At 50.8% G+C, this 20516-nt stretch overlaps 4 protein-coding genes across 8 annotated transcripts in view; 3 read left to right on the top strand and 1 right to left on the bottom strand.

The window, feature by feature from the left end:
• ANAPC13 (anaphase promoting complex subunit 13) lies at positions 1-1478 on the top strand. Its single transcript, XM_072344860.1, has 2 exons — positions 1-369; positions 1241-1478. The coding sequence occupies exons 1-2, from the start codon at positions 130-132 to the stop codon at positions 1364-1366; spliced, it is 366 nt and encodes a 121-aa protein (XP_072200961.1). The 5' UTR covers positions 1-129; the 3' UTR covers positions 1367-1478.
• Positions 1479-6298: 4820 nt separating this feature from the next.
• Positions 6299-10922, top strand: LIPH (lipase H). Its single transcript, XM_072344649.1, has 9 exons — positions 6299-6666; positions 7123-7231; positions 7319-7420; positions 7892-7981; positions 8431-8598; positions 8874-8969; positions 9221-9332; positions 10156-10329; positions 10751-10922. Exons 1-9 carry the CDS (start codon positions 6379-6381, stop codon positions 10920-10922), a joined length of 1311 nt encoding a protein of 436 aa, XP_072200750.1. The 5' UTR covers positions 6299-6378.
• A 107-nt stretch (positions 10923-11029) lies between these two features.
• On the top strand, positions 11030-12798 carry TMEM41A (transmembrane protein 41A). Its single transcript, XM_072344158.1, has 5 exons — positions 11030-11178; positions 11247-11400; positions 11486-11647; positions 11893-12031; positions 12348-12798. Exons 1-5 carry the CDS (start codon positions 11081-11083, stop codon positions 12566-12568), a joined length of 774 nt encoding a protein of 257 aa, XP_072200259.1. The 5' UTR covers positions 11030-11080; the 3' UTR covers positions 12569-12798.
• Positions 12799-13765: 967 nt separating this feature from the next.
• Positions 13766-20516, bottom strand: part of MAP3K13 (mitogen-activated protein kinase kinase kinase 13) — a 67289-nt gene continuing 60538 nt past the window's right edge. For all 5 annotated transcript variants that reach the window (XM_072344156.1, XM_072344152.1, XM_072344157.1 and 2 more), the window contains 3 exons: positions 20215-20285; positions 18114-18411; positions 13766-17430 (listed from right to left, as the gene is read on the bottom strand). In XM_072344156.1, the coding sequence (XP_072200257.1) occupies positions 17329-17430; positions 18114-18411; positions 20215-20285 (471 nt within the window). In that variant the 3' untranslated portion in view covers positions 13766-17328. The remainder of the gene's footprint in view (positions 17431-18113; positions 18412-20214; positions 20286-20516) is intronic.

The raw sequence follows: 20516 nt of genomic DNA, 5'->3' as shown, positions 1-20516 counted from the left end.
GCAGAGGAATGCTTGGTTGCTACGGAACAAGAAGGCCCCGCACAGCGGGCGAGGGGCACCCAGAGCACCGAGCCCACCCGCAGAGCGCTGCCGGCCGGGGCGGGGAAGGAACGGCGGCGGCGGCGGGTGATGACGGTGGCGGCGGGCGCCGGAACACCGCGGCGGGATGGGGCGGAGCGCTGCCGGCCGCTCCGAGCGCGTTGGGGCCGCCCGAAGCGCCGCGAGTCCCCGCGGGTCGGGGCTGGTACGGCGCTGCCTCGGAGGGCGAGGATGGACAGCGAGGTGCAGCGGGACGGCCGCATCCTGGACCTGATCGATGACGCCTGGAGGGAGGACAAACTGCCGTACGAGGACGTGGCCATCCCGCTGGTAGGTGGGGGATTCCTGTTAGCGCAGGTGTGAGCCGGCTCCCGCCTATAAAGCAATCGTGCCACATGCGTTGCAGCTGATAAGCGGATAGTTTCTGCCAGCAGAGAGACATTGCCAAATTGCCGGTGACATCACAGTGTGTCATCGCTCTGTGTGTGATCACATCGCTCTGTGTGTGATCACATCACTCTTGGAAGAGGTGCAGCTCGGGACCTTCCCAGCTGCCCTCCTCCTAAACCAGTAATAACCAATGCAGCAACGCGGGGAGCAAATAACACGAGGAAGTCAAATGAAATCACGTTTAAACTCGCCTTCCTCCTCCCTGCATGCAGAGCAGCTTGGTGTTGCATCTCCTGTTGTTACAGCACAGCCACACCAGAGTCCCACGGGTAGGAAAAGGAAGGATTTGTCACCTTGCCATAAGAAAGTGAGATGTTACAAAGCCAGCTGGCCTAATAGAGCTACAGTAAATGCAGTATCTGTATTCTGGGCAGCAACAAAGAACCGCAATCCAAACAAGCGGTGGAATAATTGCACCGTGTTATTATTTACTTATTTTGCATTTTCTCTATATTCTCCTTCACTGCGTGTGCAGTCTGAGTACATAGCAAGGCCCCGGGGCCCTGGAAAGCCAATTTACCTTTCAGATGAAGCATCATAATCATATGAAAAGAACATTGTTCCTCCCTGGGCTCAGTAATATTTGAACTGAATCTGTATGTATGATCTGTATTGTTCGGGTGCCCCCTCCGGTCTCCTATGTGGATTTTTTTGTATTTATTCATAGCAAGTCTTCGTCACCTGCTCCTTTTTAGGAAGCTTGTTATGCACTGAATGCACTGTACCTTCTTTTTCTTGTTGTCGTTCTCAGAATGAGCTCCCTGAACCAGAGCAAGACAATGGAGGCACAACGGAGTCTGTGAAAGAGCAAGAAATGAAGTGGACAGATTTATCTCTGCAGTATCTCCATGAGAACGTCCCTCCCACAGGAAACTGAGGAATCCGGGGCCATTTCATGTCAAATTCTGGCCTCTGTTAACTTATTCTTGGTGCCAATTCTGTTCTTAAGGTGTTTTCTACACATGATAATAAATGTGGTTTTCACTGTCTGGAGTTGTTCTTGTATGTCAAAACTCGGGATGGGATGTTTGTGGATGTGGATATGGGCTCTGAGCAGGAGGGTGCTTGGTTTGAATGGCTGGGGCTGCCCCTGCTGAAGGAGTTAGCAGTGCCTGCATTGAGCCAGCAGTGTGCTCATCTGAACCAGAAGGAGCTGCAGGCAGCCAGCAGGCTGTTCAGGATTAACCCAAGCTTCATACATACAGTATGGACCGAAGAAACAGCTACGCTGCTGGGAACTGTAATAGTTCAGCTCCTCGCTGTATCTCAGCAGGGGGCAAAACAGAGCTTGGGCTTAATGAGGTATTTCTGATCCTCCCCATGTTCCCTCTCCCTGCAAAGCAAACACTAGAAGCTGCGTGGTGGCTTTGTCTACCCAGCAGCCGTCTCTGTTCTCTCTTCCCCTCCCCTCTCTCACTCCATCACAGGCTCCATCCCCATCGCACCAATTTTGCCACAGGATTTTCCAGCTCCAATTTCAGGCTTCCTTTCCCAGCCCTGACAGTTGTCTCTGCATCTGCCCTCTTCTTACTGTCCAGCAAGGGAAAAATAAAAGCCTTTCTTGCTTGAATTGGAGCTGGATTCACAAGGTACCGGCAGGGCTATAAGAAAACATGGTGGGGATGCCAGGTGTGTGAGTGCTATCCAAAACATCAGCTTCTGGGCAGCACGTATTGAGTTGAACTGGGACCTTGGTCAGGACGGAGTGGTGCCCATCCAAATCTTTGCCTGAGGCTTCAGGACCTCACAGGTTAAAAGGGATGCTGGGCTTCCACCTGCTGGAGACAGCCAGAGCGTGGGAGAGCCAGAGGAGCACAGATGGGAGTGTCCCAATGCTACCAACGTGGGTCCTGGGAAGCTGAGTGCTGGCCCTGCCCAGATACCTATCGGCTCTGCACACCTACGTTCTTCACTCCCTTTTGACACTCTTAGCAGCAGACGAACGGGCACGCAGTAGTTTCAACACAGGCAGTCAAAGTGCTGCTTACAGCGTGATACTAAACCCTTCCTGCCTTTGATTAGTCACAGCCCAGGGCAAACGATCTTTAAAAGGAGGGATCCTGCTACAAGAGAAGGCGCCCCACCTTTCGAGAAAGAAGAGCTGGTTGTATAACTTCAGACCCATCTTTATTTCTTGGCCGGGAACTTCCTCCTTTCACCACACCTACATTACTGGCAGAAAAAAAGAGAGCAAACTGTTGTCAGAGGCAGCGAATACGTGCCAAAGAAACCGCGGGACCCGTAAGATTTTCTACCTCTCCGAGTTCCATGTGGGAGCCCATATGCTGAGGCTGTGTGTCACGTTCCTCTGCCTTTTGTATGGGGTGAGAACAGGTAGGAAGTCAATTGTTTTGATTGTTTTCTTCAATATAATGCTTGCTCTGCTTTGCAGAAGCATAAACCTATCTGCCCTCTGTGTTATAAGGTTACTGTGTAGGATATTTAACTAGCATTGTCTTAGAGCAAACTGTCTTGGTTTCATGAACTGAATAATTCCAAACATGAAGCCAGGAGTCATTTGTATGATCTCTTCTTCACTTTGCAAGCATTCCTCTTATATAAGCAGCATCCATCGACACTGAAAAACGTCACCTGAAATCTTGAGAGCAGAATGATGTCTTTTCAGCGGTGCGTTACACGACAGCCACAAAGGATGAATTAGCACTTACAAACGCTAAACTTCGCTTGGTATCCTCGCGGCCCCATCAAGAATCAACCTGTTTAATAACCAACAACTGTGCTGCCTTCTGTTGGCGCACACATGGGAGAACGTCACTTGCTTTGTGAAGCTGCAGCTCCACGCTTTGCAGGGAAAACAAACAGGATTTAGAACAATGCAAAGGATCCTCACAAAGGCTGAGATCTCATCAGGTTCCCTGGGGCAGTCTTGGAGGTCTCCTTTTGCTTATTGTGATGAATACACTGTAGGAAACATAGTAATAAGCGGGAGGTACTGAAGGCCATTTTAAGAGGTGGAAGGCAGACCCTTCGTGTGGAAAGCATGGAAATAAGTCAGCAGTGCTGCTAAGGTTTGCTGTGTGGCAGTGCTCAGAGATGACCACGTTAGTGCTGATGCATAAGGTTCTCTTGAAACAAATGGCACATCCCAGACAAGGTCACGGTGCTTTGGAAGTCAGGGATGCTGCAGAGTGCCATGGGAGCAGCAGCCCCTTGGTGGGCTCTGTGAGCAATGTGGTCTCTCAAGGCTCACAGGACAGCCATAGATCTGACAGCAGCAGCACAGATGAGGTGATGATGAGGAAGAAACCTCTTGGACCTTCACTTTGCAAGAAGCCAAACTGGCAGAGGTAAAAAAAAAGAATAGAGATGCTGTTCTTTCTGTGCAGAAAGATGAGAACCTTCCTGTCCATAGGATGAACACCCTAAGGAAGGGAAAGTCTCCATACACCATCTCCAAGGAATTAAAGAGAGAGCCCAGGAGGATGCAAGCCTTACGTAGCACTGACTGCAGTGACTGCTGCAGGGTCTGCCCAGCACTGTTCTCATGGCTGCAGCACTCCCTCCTGCTCCTGGTCTCCAGAAGCCAGCTGTGTTGAAGGTGCCCCTCTCAGGTACAGCTGAGGGGCTGAACTCATGCTCAAGGCAGAAGACGTCCAGCTCCAACATAGGAACACCAAAGCAGATTGCTTTAGCCTCTGCAGCAGGTGCTGAGGCATGAGAGCACCTTGTCTTGCAAAGCGGCGTTTGCCATCCTGTGCTTATCAGGAGGAGTGAATGCAGGATCCCCAGCTGCCCTCATGTGTCAGCTCCTGTGACACACAGCCATGCAGCAGGGAGAAGCTGGCAGGCTTTCCCCCTCTATCAGCACTCATCTGATCTCGTTAATGAAAAGAGAACAAATTTAACAGACTTGGGGCAGATATAACAATGCTTTTTTAAACGCTTCCCGTTGTAGGGATTAGCAAACCCTGATCGGCTCTTTAATAGCCCTTCTTTGGCAGAAGGTTTGGGTTGCTCTGGTGCCAACCAAGTGCTCCCCAGGGCAAGTCACAGCACGGCGCAGAGATAAGAGACTAATTAAGCAATCAGAGCAGCCTTGCACCATGTCGAAATAATTCAGGTCCAGCATTTCTGCCTGCGTTTCTATAGCCTCCGTGGCAGTACGAATGAATAACAATACTGCGTAACAATGCTATATGGGAACTAAAACACATCGAGTTATTTAACAAAGATCGATGTGGGGTGTTTTTATTTTCTCTTACACTGCAGTAGAACCTGGAGGAGAGTCACCGATAGTTGCAGTGTGCCAGCACAAAACCATAGCTCTCCTCTGCTGGTTACTCTGAGATCTCCAGACGGAGAACTCTTACTGCTGTTGCCCTATGGAGAGCAAACGGACCAAGGAAGAGGCACCAAAGGTCAGCTGGACTCGAGAAAACAGGGCCCAGAGTGACGTGCTCCTGGGAGATGGGAGCTTTAGGAGGCAGAGGACACTCTGCTCAAAGCCACTGACTTCAGCTGATGTCTGCTGGCCCTGCCTGAGAGTTCATTCCCCACCGCTCCCATTCTGCTCTTCGAATCTCACCCTGGGCTTTCCACAGGAAGGACTCTGTGGGTCTCAAACGTTAAAATTGATTCCTGAATTTATAGTAGTAATTTAAAACATCCAGTTGGAGTTAACTGCAACATCCTCTTAGCCTATTAACTTTTATTTCTGGAGCTCCTGGGGCTTCTGCAAAGTAATTAGCAGAACTATGGCAACTGAGCGGATTATTTTATGTGCTGGGCGCAAAGCATTTATATTACTTTCATGCTTCTGGTTTCCATAGGAGGAAAAAAGCATGAAAGTTTATTGTGGGAACTGCGAGAGATCCATCATTTAGAAATTAAAATGCACGGAGGGCTGGACACCTGCTAGAGCACTGCTGCCTTAAAGCTGCAGGTTCCCCAAACCTCTTCCACCTCCAACACAGCCCTTTTGAGCAGCAAAAATCCTCTAGCAACTGCAGGGCAATAATTAATGCAGCCCAGGGTGCTCGTGCCAGAGAGATGCTTTCTCCCACAAGGTTCTTCAATAAAAACAAGGAGATTGTGGGCCAGAGAAAGGCTACAGAACCTGGGAGGGCCTCGGTAAGCAGCCTGCCTGGAGACTGTTCTTCCTTTTCCTAGCAGTGCCCTGCTGGAGCTTGCATGGGGCTGTGAAGGCTCAGCTGGTGGTCTGCTGGAAAAGCAGAGAACAAAGACGGGCTTTCAAATGGCAGAGATTGTGGTGAAAAGCAGCACTTAGTGAACATTCGGGAGCTCTCCAGCTGTGTACAAAGCGTGATCGGTACCGCATCGCATTCAGACAAAGGGTGTCCCATTTCGCAGTCTGAAATAGCAGGCTGGATCTGCAGATACAAATGAAGCCCCGAGCTGTCCCTCACAACAGCAAGATCCTGCACAGCTTGCCAGCTCCAGACAAAATACAGAGAGATCTCTTCACCCTAGAGCTCGTCCAGAGCATCTGGGTGTGTTGTCCAACCTACGCAGCCATCACCTTCGCTTCCATTCTGTAATACCTTCCTCACCCTTCTGTGGTTCCTTGGGAGCCCATGCCACCTCCCAGCTGCTAGTGGAAGGTATACAGGATACAGGGCTGTGTTGGCGCACTCACTGCCTTTGTTCCAACACAGCAAGAGAAACTCAGATACAAAGCAGCTCCAGCCACCGACACGATGGCATGGAAAGGAGCAACTCAGGCAGTTCCCAGCACACGTTCTGTGCCTGGGCAGGGCTGGCAGGTAGATAAGGCCAAGAGAAATGCTTGGCTGCTAACCTGAAGAATGCCACGCTGTGCTCGTTTCAGATCCCAAGGAGACATGCCCTGCTTTCACCGTGCTCAGCTTCGGCAGCGCCTTGATAGGGACCGACCTGGAAGTGAAGCTGATGCTGTACACCAGACAGAATGAAGACTGCGCCGAAGAGCTCAATTCAACGGCCTCCAAGTATCTGGATCTGACCAAGAAAACCACCTTCATTATCCACGGATTCCGGCCCACAGGTTCTGCCCCGGTCTGGATCCCTGACTTGGTGCATCTCCTGCTTTCTGTAGAGGACATGAACGTTATCGTTGTGGACTGGAACCGGGGGGCGACTACTATCATCTACAGCAATGCTTCCAGAAACAGCAAGAAAGTTGCTGAGATTCTGAAGAAATTCATGGATGAAATGTTGGTAAGTGGAACATCCACACTGTGATATAGTTATTAATGTAAAGGGCACATAGGAAGTGCTTAAAAACAGCAGCATCCACCTTCCGGATGTCCAAAGTCAGCTTAAAGTGACACCGGGTCTCTGCATTCTGTCTGCTAATGCCTTGCATGGGGCTCATGAATACTGACCAACCTGTAATCACTGCCCCAGGAAAATACAACCTTTCTGAGCTGTTGCATTCACAGCTCTTGGATGTAGGCCTTGAATGTGAGTGCTGGATGTACCGTGGGACTATTAAAAGGGAAAATCACGAGATCATAGAACATCCCCAATTGGACGTAACCCATAAGGATCATTGAGTCCAACTCTTATGGAACACAGAGGAAAAGCAGAGAGATGCATTTGCATTCCTCCTCCTGACTTTTTTGATGCCCTTTTAGCATGCTTAACACCTGTAGTTATATTTTCAAATCCCAGATTGACGGCGCGTCGCTTGACTCCATTCACATGATAGGAGTAAGCCTGGGAGCACACATCTCCGGCCTCGTGGGACAGATGTTTGGTGGTCAGCTGGGAAGGATCACAGGTAACCTTCCTGCTGGCAGCCCTTCTGCTTCCAGGACTGCTGCTCATAGCAAACCATTGCCAGCTGTGCATTGCTTTTGTGTTGTAGGCCTCGACCCGGCGGGCCCCCTGTACAGAGGAAAGCCACCCAGTGAGAGGTTGGACCCTACTGATGCACAGTTTGTTGATGTCATCCACTCGGACACCGACGGTATGTGGTGAGCACCTCCCTCAGCAGCCTCCTGCTGGGCCAGCAGCAAGGCACGAGCCCTCTGCTCTGCTCACCCTACTCACCTCACTGCTGCCTTTTGCCACTGCCAACGAGTCAGACCTCAGCAGCACAGAAACACCCAATGATTCAGAGCCCTCTTCCTTTCCTGCAGGCAAAAAAAAAAGGGCAAATTTTGCACCGTGTCACACACAGAGACTTATTTCAGGTATCTGAATGACCTCATTAGGTCTCAATTTGGCCCACTGCACAAACGAGGCACAAGGAGGCATCCTAGAGCTAAATAACCAGTATATTCTCCAGTTGGTTTCTCGTTTCCTTCCTTGCCATTCTACTATTCAGTGTTCCCTCCCTGGCTATCTATCTATCTATCTATCTATCTATCTATCTATCTATCTATCTATCTATCTATCTATCTACCTATCTACCTATCTATCTATCTTCCCTTCCCAGGACTGGGCTACGCAGATGCCCTCGGCCACATTGACTTCTACCCCAATGGTGGCACCGACCAGCCAGGCTGCCCGCCGACAGTATTTGCTGGTAATTCATTTTGGATCTGCACACACACACACATACACACAGTGACAAAATGTTTCCAATCATAGAACAGGAAAAGGCCATAGAAACATCACCACAGCTAGAATATAGATGGGAAAGCCATCTGAGCGATCCCTTGCTGACACACTGATGTAATGGACATATCTGATGGGCACTGGTGTCTGGGTCAGGGCTGGCACAAGCATCCATGGGATGGATCTTCCATACAAAAAATCATGGAATCAATGCATGTCTTCATTTTGTGGCTATGTTTAGAAAACACAGGAAGGGTTTTTTCTACCCCAGGGAATAGCAATGGTAAGAAGCTGCTCAGAAAGCAGGTCTGAGATGAAGGCAACGTGGTCTGTTAGATGGATGCAGCCACAGACCGTGCTGCTTTCTTGCAGCACAAGGATTGCTAATGAAATATTTCCTCTCTGTGTACGGTTAAGGATTGAAGTACTTTAAGTGTGACCACCAGAGGTCTGTTTTCCTCTTCATGGCATCCCTGAAAAAGAGCTGCAATATCACAGCGTACCCATGTGAGTCATACAGGAGCTACAGGAGGGGGAAATGTACCAGCTGCGAAACCTTCCAGCCCATGCCATGCCCCATCCTAGGTAAGGATCAGGGGACACAGAGGGATTCCCCTGTGGGTTGGAAGGGACCTTAAAGACCATCTGGTTCCAGCTCCCCATCCCACCAGCTCAGGCTGCCCTGAGCCCCATCCAACCTGGCCATGAGCACCCCCAGGGATGGGGGCACCCACAGCTTCTCTTTGCAGCTGAACAGAGACAGACAGTTTCTTAAATATCCACATTGTTATTCCCAGCAATTTAATTGCTGATAGACCAGCTCGGTAACCCTGTTTCATTTTTCACCTGTTGTCTACCAGGTTATTACGCCCACGAGTGGAAAAGCCATTTAACCCAGCAGAGCCACCCAGTGACAAACATGTATTTTGATACCGCGGACGAAGAGCCGTTTTGCTGTGAGTGACAGAGATTTCTGACACCGTTTCTCTTTGTGCATCACCTCCTTCAGCAGAGACAGTCGGCACAAAGACAGGGAGAGGAGAAAGAAAAGGCCTCTGGGTGTACCGTGATGTAACCCTATGGAGCGTGCTTCCTCTGGGGCTTCACACATATCCACCCCACACCTCACCCCGCAGCTCTTCGCACTCATGACAGGGCTGGGATGCACGGCAGGGCAGGCTGTGACCAGGCTCTCTCTTGCTCACAGTATATCACTACTTTGTGGACATCGTGACGTGGAACAGAGGCACCAGGAGGGGCACGCTGAGCGTGGTGTTAGCTGATGGCACCGGCAAGAAGGCAGAATCCAAAGTTAACCCGTAAGTGTCACCGACCTGATGAGGTACCGGTATTAGCAAAGCACTCAGCACAGCTGGAGCCAGGAAGGAAACAAGACCTCCTCCTGCCATTTTTGCTGATCCTTGATGCTATACACATGCTGGGTGAGCTCTGCACACTGGTGCAGCCCAGCCCTTTGCTCTGGGTGCTTCCCAGCTCCATGAGCGCTGTCATGAACAGCAGGGCTACCCTGAGCCTCCAGGAGAGCAGAACAAATCCCAGCTCCCCACTTGTCTGCACCCAGCACAGCAGGGATGAACCCAGGCCTGAATACGGACCGGCCAAATCAATTCATTCTGCTTGGAGAGGCAAAATAAAAAACAACCAGCGTTCATCTGGAGGAGCAGTTTCCCACTGATATGAACACACCTCAGCCCAAAGTCCTGCCCAACCAGTTTCCCCACCTCTCTCTCACTGCGTGTTCTCCCAGCCCTATATGCCCACATTGGAACAACCCACGTAGCTCCATCTTGCACAACCCATGGCAGCCCACACACGGCCTATTTACTGCAGGCAGGTGAGGACACATCCTGCCCACCACACCTCCCACAGCCCCCAAACAAGGAACCTCACGGCTGCAGTGCACAGCGCTGATGTGAGCAGCTCTGTGCTGCCCACCATTGCTCAGAGTGGCCGAACAGGTTCACGTTGCACATCTGAACATGCAGCCACTTCCTTACAACCAGAAACTGATCACAAATCCAGCCCTCCTCCCCCAGCGCTGTGCCTAATATTGAACTGACTGTATTAAAAGCCACGCTGTTCCCCCAAGGACTCCCTGACACTTGTGTGCTTTACCTCTAGCGAAGCCGCAGCCTTCCAGCAGTACAAGCACATCAGTTTGCTCGTTGGATTCAACCAGGATCTGGAGAACATAAAGAGAATTTCGCTGACGTTTTCCACTGGATCCGTCATCGGCCCCAAATTCAAGCTCAGGATTCTTCAGATGAGGTTCAGGTCGCTCACAAACCCAGCAAGGTGAGTGATGCACAAACTGCCCGTGCTGCAAAGTGGGCAGAAGCAGAGGAGGATCTCCCGCATCCCAAAGCTGGCAAGTTTATCAAGGGAATTGCATTATGTTTGATAATTCTTGCATGCACAGCTTGGGAGCAAATCCCCACTCAGCTGCCTGACCACAGAGGGGTGTGTACACCACCTTAGTGTGCTGAAAACATCATTTGGGGTCTGATGTTTTAACCTCTGGTCAGCATCATGTGGCTGCACAGAGGCTGCCCAGGCCTGAACTCAGTGCTTAAAAGAAGCCTCAGGGAAATACAGATGCACGTCCCGTTTACACCACGGGAAAAGTCTACATCTAACTGGGGAGATTCGTTCCCTTTTGGGATCCTTGTGACCCTTGTTGAATCCTTGTGACCCTTGTTATCCCGCTTTGTGGCAGGCCGTCGCTGTGCCGGTACGACGTGGTGCTGACGGAGAACGCGGAGCGCAGCTTCAGGCCCATCCCGTGCGCCGAGCGGCGGGGAGCAGCAGCAGCAACAGCAGCAGCAACAACAGCAGCAGCAACAGCAGCAACAGCAGCAACAACGGCAGCAGCAGCAGCGGGCGGCTGAGAGCAGCTGCGGCGCTTCCCGCGGGTGCCACACGGTGGCGCTGCGCTCAATACAGCCGTACAACCCCGAACCGAGCGCTGTCGGCACACTCCCCCATAGAGGCCGCACTGAGCGTGCGCCGCTCTCCGGGTCGGGTCCGGGGCGGTCGCGGTGCCGCGATGTGGCGGCGGCCGGCCGGGCTGCTGCTGGTGTTCGCGGGATCCACGGCCGCGCTGTGGCTGCTGTCGGCTTGGCTGGGAGCGGGGCGGACCGGCAGGTGGGTTGCGGGAAGGCGGGCGGGCGGAGGGCGGCGTGGCCGGAGATGCGACTTTAAACGTCCTTTAGGCCGCTGCGCTTCCCCTCGGACCTGGAGGAGCTGCGGGAGCTGAGCGAGGCGCTGCGGGACTACGAGCGGCGGCACCGCGGGGCGGCCGTGGCTCTGTTCTGCGCCGCGTACCTCTACAAGCAGAGCTTCGCCATCCCCGGCTCCAGCCTGCTGGTAGGCAGCGGTGGGGTCGCTCTGCGGGGCCGCGCTCCGTGCGGCGGGGCCGTGCCCGGCTGTCAGCACGCCGTTTGCCCCGCAGAACGTTCTGGCCGGAGCGCTGTTCGGGCCGTGGGTCGGGCTGGTGCTCTGCTCGGCGCTGACGTCCCTGGGAGCCGCCTGCTGCTACCTGCTGTCCAGAGCCTTTGGGAAGCGCTTGGTGGTGCGCTGCTTCCCTGACAAAGTGGCTCTGCTGCAGAGAAAGGTAACGGCCGCCGTCCTGCACGGGCTGCTTTGGGCTGCTTGCTGCTCGGCTCGCGTTGTGTCCCACCGCTGGGCTTCAGGCGAGCACCTACGGCGTTCTAAAGCAGCTCCGGACCGGCCGTGCTGTAAGCAGCCTGAGCCGCGGGGAGCAGCCAGCCCATAGCAGGGTCCTGAGCTTTAGGTCCCTGCCGGCCATTCTACTCGTAGTGGTGTCTAAGCAATAACGAGGAGCATTTCTCTCGACAGGTCGAAGAGAACAGGAGCTGCCTGTTTTTCTTCCTGCTGTTCCTGAGGCTGTTCCCCATGACACCAAACTGGTTCCTGAATCTCTCGGCTCCCATCCTGAACATCCCCATGTCTCAGTTCTTCTTCTCCGTTCTCATCGGTGAGGCCTGGGGATGCTGTCACAGGGGGTGATGTGGTGGCACTGCCTCCTCAGCACCGAGCCCTAGGCCAGGGAAGGCAGAGCAGCAGGGCTCAGCTGGGACTGCCCCAGTTAGCTGCTCACATTCATGCTGCTCCTCTTGTAAATGCGGGTGCAGCAGCAGCAGCACAGCAAAGTCTTGCATCATGCCCTTCTCTTTCTGTCACAAACACAGACGCCGTATCTGACCCTGGGCAAGGTTGCATTTGGGCTAGTTTGGCATTGTTGCATGGAGGCAGAGGGGACGTTAACAGGCTTTTTGCTCTGATTCTTCCAGGTCTTACACCCTATAACTTCATCTGCGTACAGACAGGAGCCATTCTGTCCCAAATCAACTCTCTGGATGCCATTTTCTCTTGGGACACGCTGCTCAAACTGCTTCTGATGGCTATGGCAGCACTGATACCGGGGACTCTGATCAAGAAATACAGCAAGAAGCACTTGAAGCTGGGTGAAGACGAGCACGCCCCATTACTCAACGGCAAAAAGAACATGTGATGGCTCAGATGGCCCAGGTGCTGCGGGACTGCCTCACTAAAGCTGTGGGTCTCTGTTCCTGTGGGTTATATTCTGCATGCTCTGTGTCCTTGTGGACCATGGATAATTGCAGCTTTTAACTCTTCTCCTCATCTACGAGGAGGTGTAACGTTCTCCTTTTTAATGAATGTTTTATCGTGCATGGATCTGCACTGGAAAATGTAATAGAAGGAAACTTGGTGAACACTGGAGGTAAATTGCCTGCGTCCTTTAAGTCAGCCTGCATCTCTGCTGTGCTGGCAGGTGTTGCCTGCCTATTGCAAATGTATCAGCACCTGGCAGATAAAGGCAGGAGTATTGGCAGCCCTGAAGGAAGGCGAGTTGTCCCTCCTGGCCAAGCACCACACTGCTGTGGTCTCCCTGCCAGGCTGCTCTGGGGGTCTGTGCTTCTCCATAAGCCCAGCCCTGGTGGTGGTGCAGCAGAACTCCAGGAGGAGGGGAAGCCTGGGCTGGTCCCAGCACCACCACTGCTGTGGCAGCCAGCAGCTCACAGTGAGGCAGCACTGCACTCAGCTGTGCCAGCAGAAGCCTTGGCTTTTTCTCACTGCCTTTCTAACAGCAGTGTTTTTCACCTCTCTGGCCGTGTTCCTCCCCTAGCCCTCTCCCCACCCATACCTATTCATCAGTAGTTTTGGCACAGAATGAAAATCAATCCTACTTCTGCACGGTTAGGCGCGGAGGTACAAACAAAAAGGGAATGTTTCGGGGTCCCTTGCTTGTCCCTGGACCTTCCACAGGAAAGCTTTCCCAGGTTCAGAAGACACTTTGCCTGTCACTGTGCTGTAATGCACGTCCTGCAGGGAAAGCATCCAGGTTTTGAGGACAGCCGGGAGGTGACTGTGTGCAGCAGGTCTGACAGGGAGCTGCTCCTTCCCACCACAGCAGCTGGAGTTGGAAGCAACCAGGACAGCAAAGGGCAAAGTTCTCAAGATTCAACTGCCCAGCTCAGCGCAAAGCAACTTGCCACTAGGAAAGGTCACTGCCTGGGGACACGTGGGTGCTTAAAGTCTACTCGTGTGCCATCACATCTGGTACTCAGAGCTCCGGGTACTTCCAGCTCAGCTGGGGTTAGGAGGCAACTTCTCGTTAATTACTGAAAGACTTTGTCCCAAAGCGTATCGCAAACCATTCCCAGATACCAGACCAGCCTGAAAAGCATTGAAGTACACTGGCTTTTTATTCCATGCATTGTTTGCTTTGATAGTCATTCTTGTTTCCATCACTGTACACTGTTCAATACAAAAAAAAAAAAGAAAGAAATCAAGTTTGTATCAGGAATCTGCAGAGCAGGGAGGAGAGAGATGAACACTACTGGACAGGGCCAGGATGAAATGGTTACTTAACACGACAGTGGGGAAGGCAACATTCAGCACTGGGAGAAAATCTAGGCTAGTGTTCAGGAGCTGTCAGCAGCCACGAGAACTGGCTCAGGGAAGGCAGGATGCTGGAAAGGGAACACGGTTTACTTCTGTCCTGCAAACACGGTGTTTACTGCAAGGAAGTGCACAGAACCGCAGCGATGGAGATGACGTCCACACACAGTTCTGGGCCAGTGGCACCACGCAGAGCAATGCTCGGCCCCCTGCACTGCCCAGCATGTTCACACGAGGAAGGGGCAGCCCTAGTGGCAGTCCCGGAGGGACACTGCATAGTAGGCAGCAGCTACAAGGAGCGGAGAAGCTGGACGTAACGGTGCAATGAGCTGGGCATGCAAAGAAACCAGGCCCAAGTGTGGCTGCAGCGTTTGCAGCAGCCAGTCAGAAGGGTTCAGCTCTGCTCCTCCAGCTGCAAAATGGGTCAGCGTGTCCCAGGGCGAGGCAGGGAGCAAACGCTGCTCCCCCAGGACAGCTGGCCAGGAAGGTCCCCAAATCCCACACACCAAGGCATCCGCATCTCTGCAGGCCCAGAGGAGTTTCAGCACACTGTGAAGCTCTGAGCAGAGGCCACGGCTACCAAAAGCCCCACAGGATCTTTTTGGTAGGGACGGAGTTTAGCACAGACTGAAGTTCCTGCACAGAGATTGAGATAGGCCTGAGCTGGAGGCAGCTCTGCCATGGGCCTATTGCTGCAGGACTGCCTGGGGGTACGACAGTAGATGTGATGGGTAGTTCTCAACCTCTTTGTGGAGTAGTTTGATCTTTTTCCCTGTGTGCATACGCTACGTGCACAATTCCGCACCACTCGGTTCTCATGCTCTGTCCTCCAGCTTGCTGGGTAACTGTCTGCACCACCTCATCTGCACCAAAACCTCACAAACCACAACAGCAAAGCCTTGCCACCACCTCATGCCTCCAGCCATGGGAGAGGCCTTTGGGTGGAAGAACAAGTGATGGAAAAGAGAGTAAATGAGAAACAAACCAGACAAGAGCTTCGCTCCCCTCCACGCTCTGTCTCGGTGCAGAGCTGAGTGTTGCTGCAGGCAGGGTGAGCTGATCTCCTCTCCACAGCCTGACAGTCCTGCAGCAGCGACCCACCAGGTGCCAGCAGTAACTGCCCCACCTCTCTGCCTGTCCTCCTGAACGTTCTTTGCCAGGGGATCTGTAAAGGTTATTCCCTTTGTGACCAACACCACCACACACTCGCTCCCTGGTCACTGTTCCCCACCAGCTCACGGGCTGCCAACTCTACCAGCAACACAAGCAACTGCAGCATCCCCATACAAGGAATATCCCAGGGCTCACAGGCTGGCTGCAGCCATCCCAACCTGACCAGCCATGCCAAGTTCCCTGCCCGAGGGTGACAGCACCCATGGGAGGCAGCAGCTACTGACAGCCACTGAGACCAGCTCTGCTCCCACCCGCCCCCCCAGGGACCAGGGAGAAGGTAACGTCACACAAACAGGTTACAATTGTGCTAGCAGTGAAGCCAACCTTCTGATCTACAGAAATGATAATAAATAACAAAATAACATCATAACTTAAGATCTGTGTGTAGTCCAGCTACAGAATTTAAAAATATGGGATAATTTAACTCATACAATACTGCTCTCTGTATAAGACATTTTCCTTCATTTAGCCACAAGGCTATAAATTAGCACAGATAAATTCAAACCGATATCTTAACATAAAATGTAAACAAACAAAGCAACAGAAGTACCTGTCCATGGTCCATTCCTGCCGTTCATCTCAGGCTGGTGATGCCAGGCTGCAGGGCAGCACGGGCTGTGTCAGCCAGCACGCTACGAAGGGCAGAGTGAAAGCTCTTATAGGGGAAGAGCAGCTAAAGGGAAGGGAGGGGAGGGCGTGCTCTATTGTTTTGTTCTCTTTAAATATCGATTTAGAAGAGTAGTGTTTGAAGGGAAGGCACTATGAGTTCTATCAGAGAACAAACTTTTCTCATCTGCCAATGCCTCGGCCTGTCCACATACCAGTATTATCCTCACTTTCACCTGTAGAGTTGCAGCTCGAAGAAGAAACAGGGGCCTCAGGGTACGCCTGAGACACAGCTGTGCCGCAGCCACAAGGCTCCCCACACAACCCTGTTTTGCACCAAGCCTGACATGAAGGGCAGGCGGCTGTGAATGCTTCCAAGAACATACAGTAAGGAGACGGAGCAGGGCTGATGCTCAAATCTAGGCCAGTGATTCCCAGTCTTTCCCCCCCCCCAACACACAGCTCTCTGCTGGTTACTGATGCTTCTGTAGGTGAGAGGCTGCTTCTCCAAGTCCAGTACAGGCATCTCCAAGTTTCCTCCCCAAAAGAGTGCTCGGGCTCTGCAGAACGTGCTCTCCAAGTTCTTGCTTTTCCAACACTGATTTGATTGATTTCTTTAGCTGACTGAAACAGACAGGAGGTAAGAGGAGGAAGTAAACTGGGAAATGGCACACCGCATCCGAAAGAGGATTCCCTGCTCAACTGGAGGTCGACACTGCCAGAGCGAAGCAAGGACGATGTCAAGAAGTGCTCTTACACCAATTCTTGAGAGGACGAGGTTAGAACACATTTGCAGGATCTCACAACCGTACACGTCGATTAAAAAACAAAAAGGAAAAAAAAAAAGAAACTAAAAACCCTTCAAATAAAACCCATTATTACATTCCTGGGGATGCATTGACTCAGAAGACCCTGGATGTTAGCACCTCGGTACCAGTTTTCTCCAGGAACACGTCCACCTTCTGATTAAAAAATGACCCAGCTGGTTCTACTGAATTCGCTTTGTTCACAGGTTACCTTTACAGCAAGGTCTTTTTGTTTGTTGAATACCCCCACACTTCCTCGTGTGATAAGACGGAGTGGTTTCGTTTTTCTTCATCTGTTCTCCAATCTTCATGGCCGTGAGGCCTGGTCCCCTGTGAAAGCAGCAAGAGAATCCCCCGCTCTGTCCATAAAGCTGTCCAGGCAGGACTCCCACGATGTTTCTCACTAATGTGCTTGCTTTCTGCATTATTATTATTATTATTTTTTTGCAACAAGTCTGTGTGTCTATAAATACAATCCACTCTTTACAGTAAAAAGTGTTAAAATGTCAAAAAAATAAATATCCATGTTACAGTAACTAGATTATTCAATAAAATACATCCCTGCCATTCTTGATTGAAATGCTCCAAGAGAATTAATTTCATTTGGACATTTTTTTTCCAGAGATTCGGGTTATTGCAAATCACTCCTGGGGTGGGAAGGAGAAACAGCTTCTCTTCCTGTAAAGTGTGATGAAGGGGAATGAAGTGGAATCTCAGGGAAATCAAAATGCCAGTATCAGAAAGCTTTGGGGGAGGATCTGTATTACCAAGTAGCAGAGCTGCAGGGCTTATTGGTCCTGACTGTGGCATCAGAACACTCCCCTTCGGAAGAGTCACAGTCTGATTCTCCAAACTGTGCTGGGTTCTGCAAAGCAAAAAGAAAGGGAAATATTTAAGCAACAATCCCACCCTGCACATCAACCACAGCATCCCAGTCTGTAACAAGAGACGGGTAAAGGTCACCGCCAGCAGAGAAGGACGAGACGGCAACACATGGGAGATGTCAACAGCACGTAAGCACACTACCAAAGGTCACTTCTCTGCCCCTCGGGGAGGAGACACAGAAAAATATCTGCTCAGAGCATTATCATCACACACAGACAGGGGGGTGAGAAAACAGCACAGTGTGTTCTGCCCTCCCTCTTCTGAATGCTATAAAGACAGCACAAGAAAGAAAACTGTTCTAGCTTCATCACTGGTCTGCCAATGGCTAAGTCCAAGGCAGACGGCTTACATCCCTTCCACTTCGTTATCTGTTTTATTGCTATTTTTTTTATCCCACTTAAAGCAAATGCAAATCCGATGACCTCCCAAAATACTGCACTCATCTCAGCTGGAGGATTATGTTCAGCTTTTTCTGTGCTGCTTTCACCTCATCTATTTATCTGAACAAGTGCAAGAAAGACCAGCTATTCAAATCACCTCCTTGACTCAGTACAGCTACAGCACTTTCTAGGCAGCCACCCCAGTCCTTGGATTCCTCTTTTTTTTCTCTTTCTTTTAATTACCCAATGAGTTGAAGAGGGGATTGGGAAACTCACAACTCACCTCACAGCTGTGTTCATCTGCACAGAGTTTCCCCAGAGACATCTGAGTCTTGACTCTCCGCACAGCACACTCTTTGTCTGAAAGCCCGTCGGACTGGGTGGAGATTTCAATGGGGATCTCTGGAGTCTGGGACAACATGTCCTCCAGCTTCTCAGCCAGCTCATCTTCCAGCTTGGCAGCCAGCTCATCCGGGCTGTTGGAGTGATCACTGGTGTTCCCCTCCTCTCCATCTGACACAGAGAAGTTCTCCGAACTGAAGGTCGAGTAGGACTGGCAGCTACTAATGCAGCGGTGAGGTCTGCAAACCAGAAGAGTAGTTCAGCTTCTATCACAGTGCTTCTTATTGCAGAAGAAAAGCAGCCTCTTTCCACCATATGTACACATCAGCTGAGTCATAACTGATCTGCAAGGCTGGCAGCAAGAGCTCTGCAGCATTGAGCTGCCTTTCCTATTTTGGAGCTATGGAATTCTACCACCTTTTGAACGAGTTAGTTTAACATTTGCATCTTTAAATTCATAGAATCATAAATTCATCTGTTCTTCTTTGGTCTCATCTCCTACACATCCATACCAGCTGATCTACTCTGCAGCATATTCGTCCATGGCAGCCCTTTTCCACAAAGAAAGGCTATGTTATAGGGCTCAAGCTAACTGAATTTGTAATATCTGCACCACCTGGCAGCAGACCCAACAGCCAGCCTAGGATTTAAGTATGTGCACATTGCTTGAATGTGGAAATCACCTCATGTGATTAACAGCAACAGTACAAAACACCAGTTGAGAGAACATACCAGGAGACTCACAATAGGTCATCACACTGAATTCAGGAAAGGCAATTTTTCTTCCCCAAGACAGTAAATCACAGAAGAAGCAACAACCTCACGCACAAGAAGATAAAACTCATCTAGCCCGGCATTCTATCTCCAACTCTCAGCAAGAAGAAATAATCAGGAAGAAGTACAAGAGCAGGGTATGCAGACAGAGCCAGCTTTCTCCTGGCTTATCTTCCCAGTCTAAGCTCAGGCTGTTGAGCTGAAGATCAAGCCTGGATGACTGTGCTTATTAACAGCCACTGATGGATCGACCCTCTGTAAATTGAACACTTACAACTTGTTTATTGTTTCAATTTCCACAGCGCTCCTTGACAATGAACTGCACACCTGAAATGTTTTGGATGGAAAAAGCACTCTATATTCATTTTCAACCCATTCTTTGCTTCACTAGGTGAACCTAACTTGAATGTGAGGAATCTTGCCTTGTTTACTTTCTCCACTTCACTTTCAATCCCACGTACCTCCTTTACAGCCTCTCCTCCTGCTAGACAAAGACTTCTCATGGATTTAATTTCTTCTATGGAAACCAGTTCTAACTATCCTTGTCACACTTCTCTGAACCTTCTCAAACTCAATCACAGTCTTTTAGCCAGGGTAACGAAGGTGGCATTTAGGATTCAAGCTGCAGGTGTGCTGTGAATGAATGCAATGGCTTTTATCTGCTCCGCTCCTAACAGCCCTTAACTTACCTGCCCCCTGGGTCACTTCTGCACTTCAAGCAGTGGTTTTCATAAAGTTACTGCAACAATTGACAATCTCTTCCAAAGAGCACAGGCCTACTATTACAAACGCTTAAGAAAGAAATCCCCTTCAAGTCTCTTCTTTTACAGGCAATACCATCAGACCTGACCGGCTGTGTTCTCACTTAGCTCTTATATCCTACTTGAATGCAACTATGAAGGTTCTGGAGCCAGCCCCACTGCAGAAACAGTTAACACAGCTTTTGAAGGAGCCCACAGAGGGTCCCAACAACCAGTCAGTCTGATTGTGGTGAAACAGATTATTTTGACAGGCTGAATCATGCTACCTCTTACTAAACAGGCGCGACCAAGTTGTGCTCTGAACAGCCAGGAACAGGAGAGCCATGCATGCTGGAGATAACAGAACAGGCTGAAAACAGTGAGTCAACATGAAGGATCACTGAGGGCAGATGGGACACACTGAATGTGATTCTGTTCTCTTGCCAGCACAGCTGGCGTGCAGTTGCTATCACAGATCTGCTGAAATTCACCCTATCAAAGAGAGATTAGAGTGAATTCACCTTTTACCTTTGTCTACGAGGAAACTCCACTTCACTGTCTACTTCGCCCTCTTCCTCTTCTGAGGAGTCATCGCCACTCTGGCAGAAAACAAAGGACAAGGATGATAGCACAAAGAACAAGCACACAACTTCAGGGCGGCCCCTTGGGCCTGTGGGACAAAGTCACTGTGTTAGCAGGCTGCAACTGACTGGACAAAAAGAGAACTGACTCGAACTTGGTCTTACTTGGACAGCATTTCAGGCAGTCCTAATGTTGCCATTTCTGAATTTGGAGAGATTGAGTTAGTAATTAACTGGAAATACCTGAGG

This window comes from Excalfactoria chinensis, chromosome 9 (assembly GCF_039878825.1).
Source record: "Excalfactoria chinensis isolate bCotChi1 chromosome 9, bCotChi1.hap2, whole genome shotgun sequence".
In the NCBI taxonomy this organism is placed as follows: domain Eukaryota; kingdom Metazoa; phylum Chordata; class Aves; order Galliformes; family Phasianidae; genus Excalfactoria; species Excalfactoria chinensis.
The sequence above is the reverse complement of the archived record's forward strand: the minus strand, read 5'-3'. Positions and strand labels throughout refer to the sequence as shown.

Bases quoted from the DNA above. Each gene is read 5' to 3' on its own strand.
- LIPH (XM_072344649.1), top strand. From the start codon at position 6,379: ATGCTGTACACCAGACAGAATGAAGACTGCGCCGAAGAGCTCAATTCA. The intron at 7,232-7,318 runs GTAACCTTCCTG...TTTGTGTTGTAG, and splicing joins TCAGCTGGGAAGGATCACAG to GCCTCGACCCGGCGGGCCCC. The intron at 7,982-8,430 runs GTAATTCATTTT...TGTACGGTTAAG, and splicing joins CCCGCCGACAGTATTTGCTG to GATTGAAGTACTTTAAGTGT.
- ANAPC13 (XM_072344860.1), top strand. From the start codon at position 130: ATGACGGTGGCGGCGGGCGCCGGAACACCGCGGCGGGATGGGGCGGAG. The intron at 370-1,240 runs GTAGGTGGGGGA...TGTCGTTCTCAG, and splicing joins AGGACGTGGCCATCCCGCTG to AATGAGCTCCCTGAACCAGA.
- TMEM41A (XM_072344158.1), top strand. From the start codon at position 11,081: ATGTGGCGGCGGCCGGCCGGGCTGCTGCTGGTGTTCGCGGGATCCACG. The intron at 11,401-11,485 runs GTAGGCAGCGGT...TTTGCCCCGCAG, and splicing joins TCCCCGGCTCCAGCCTGCTG to AACGTTCTGGCCGGAGCGCT. The intron at 11,648-11,892 runs GTAACGGCCGCC...TTCTCTCGACAG, and splicing joins TGGCTCTGCTGCAGAGAAAG to GTCGAAGAGAACAGGAGCTG.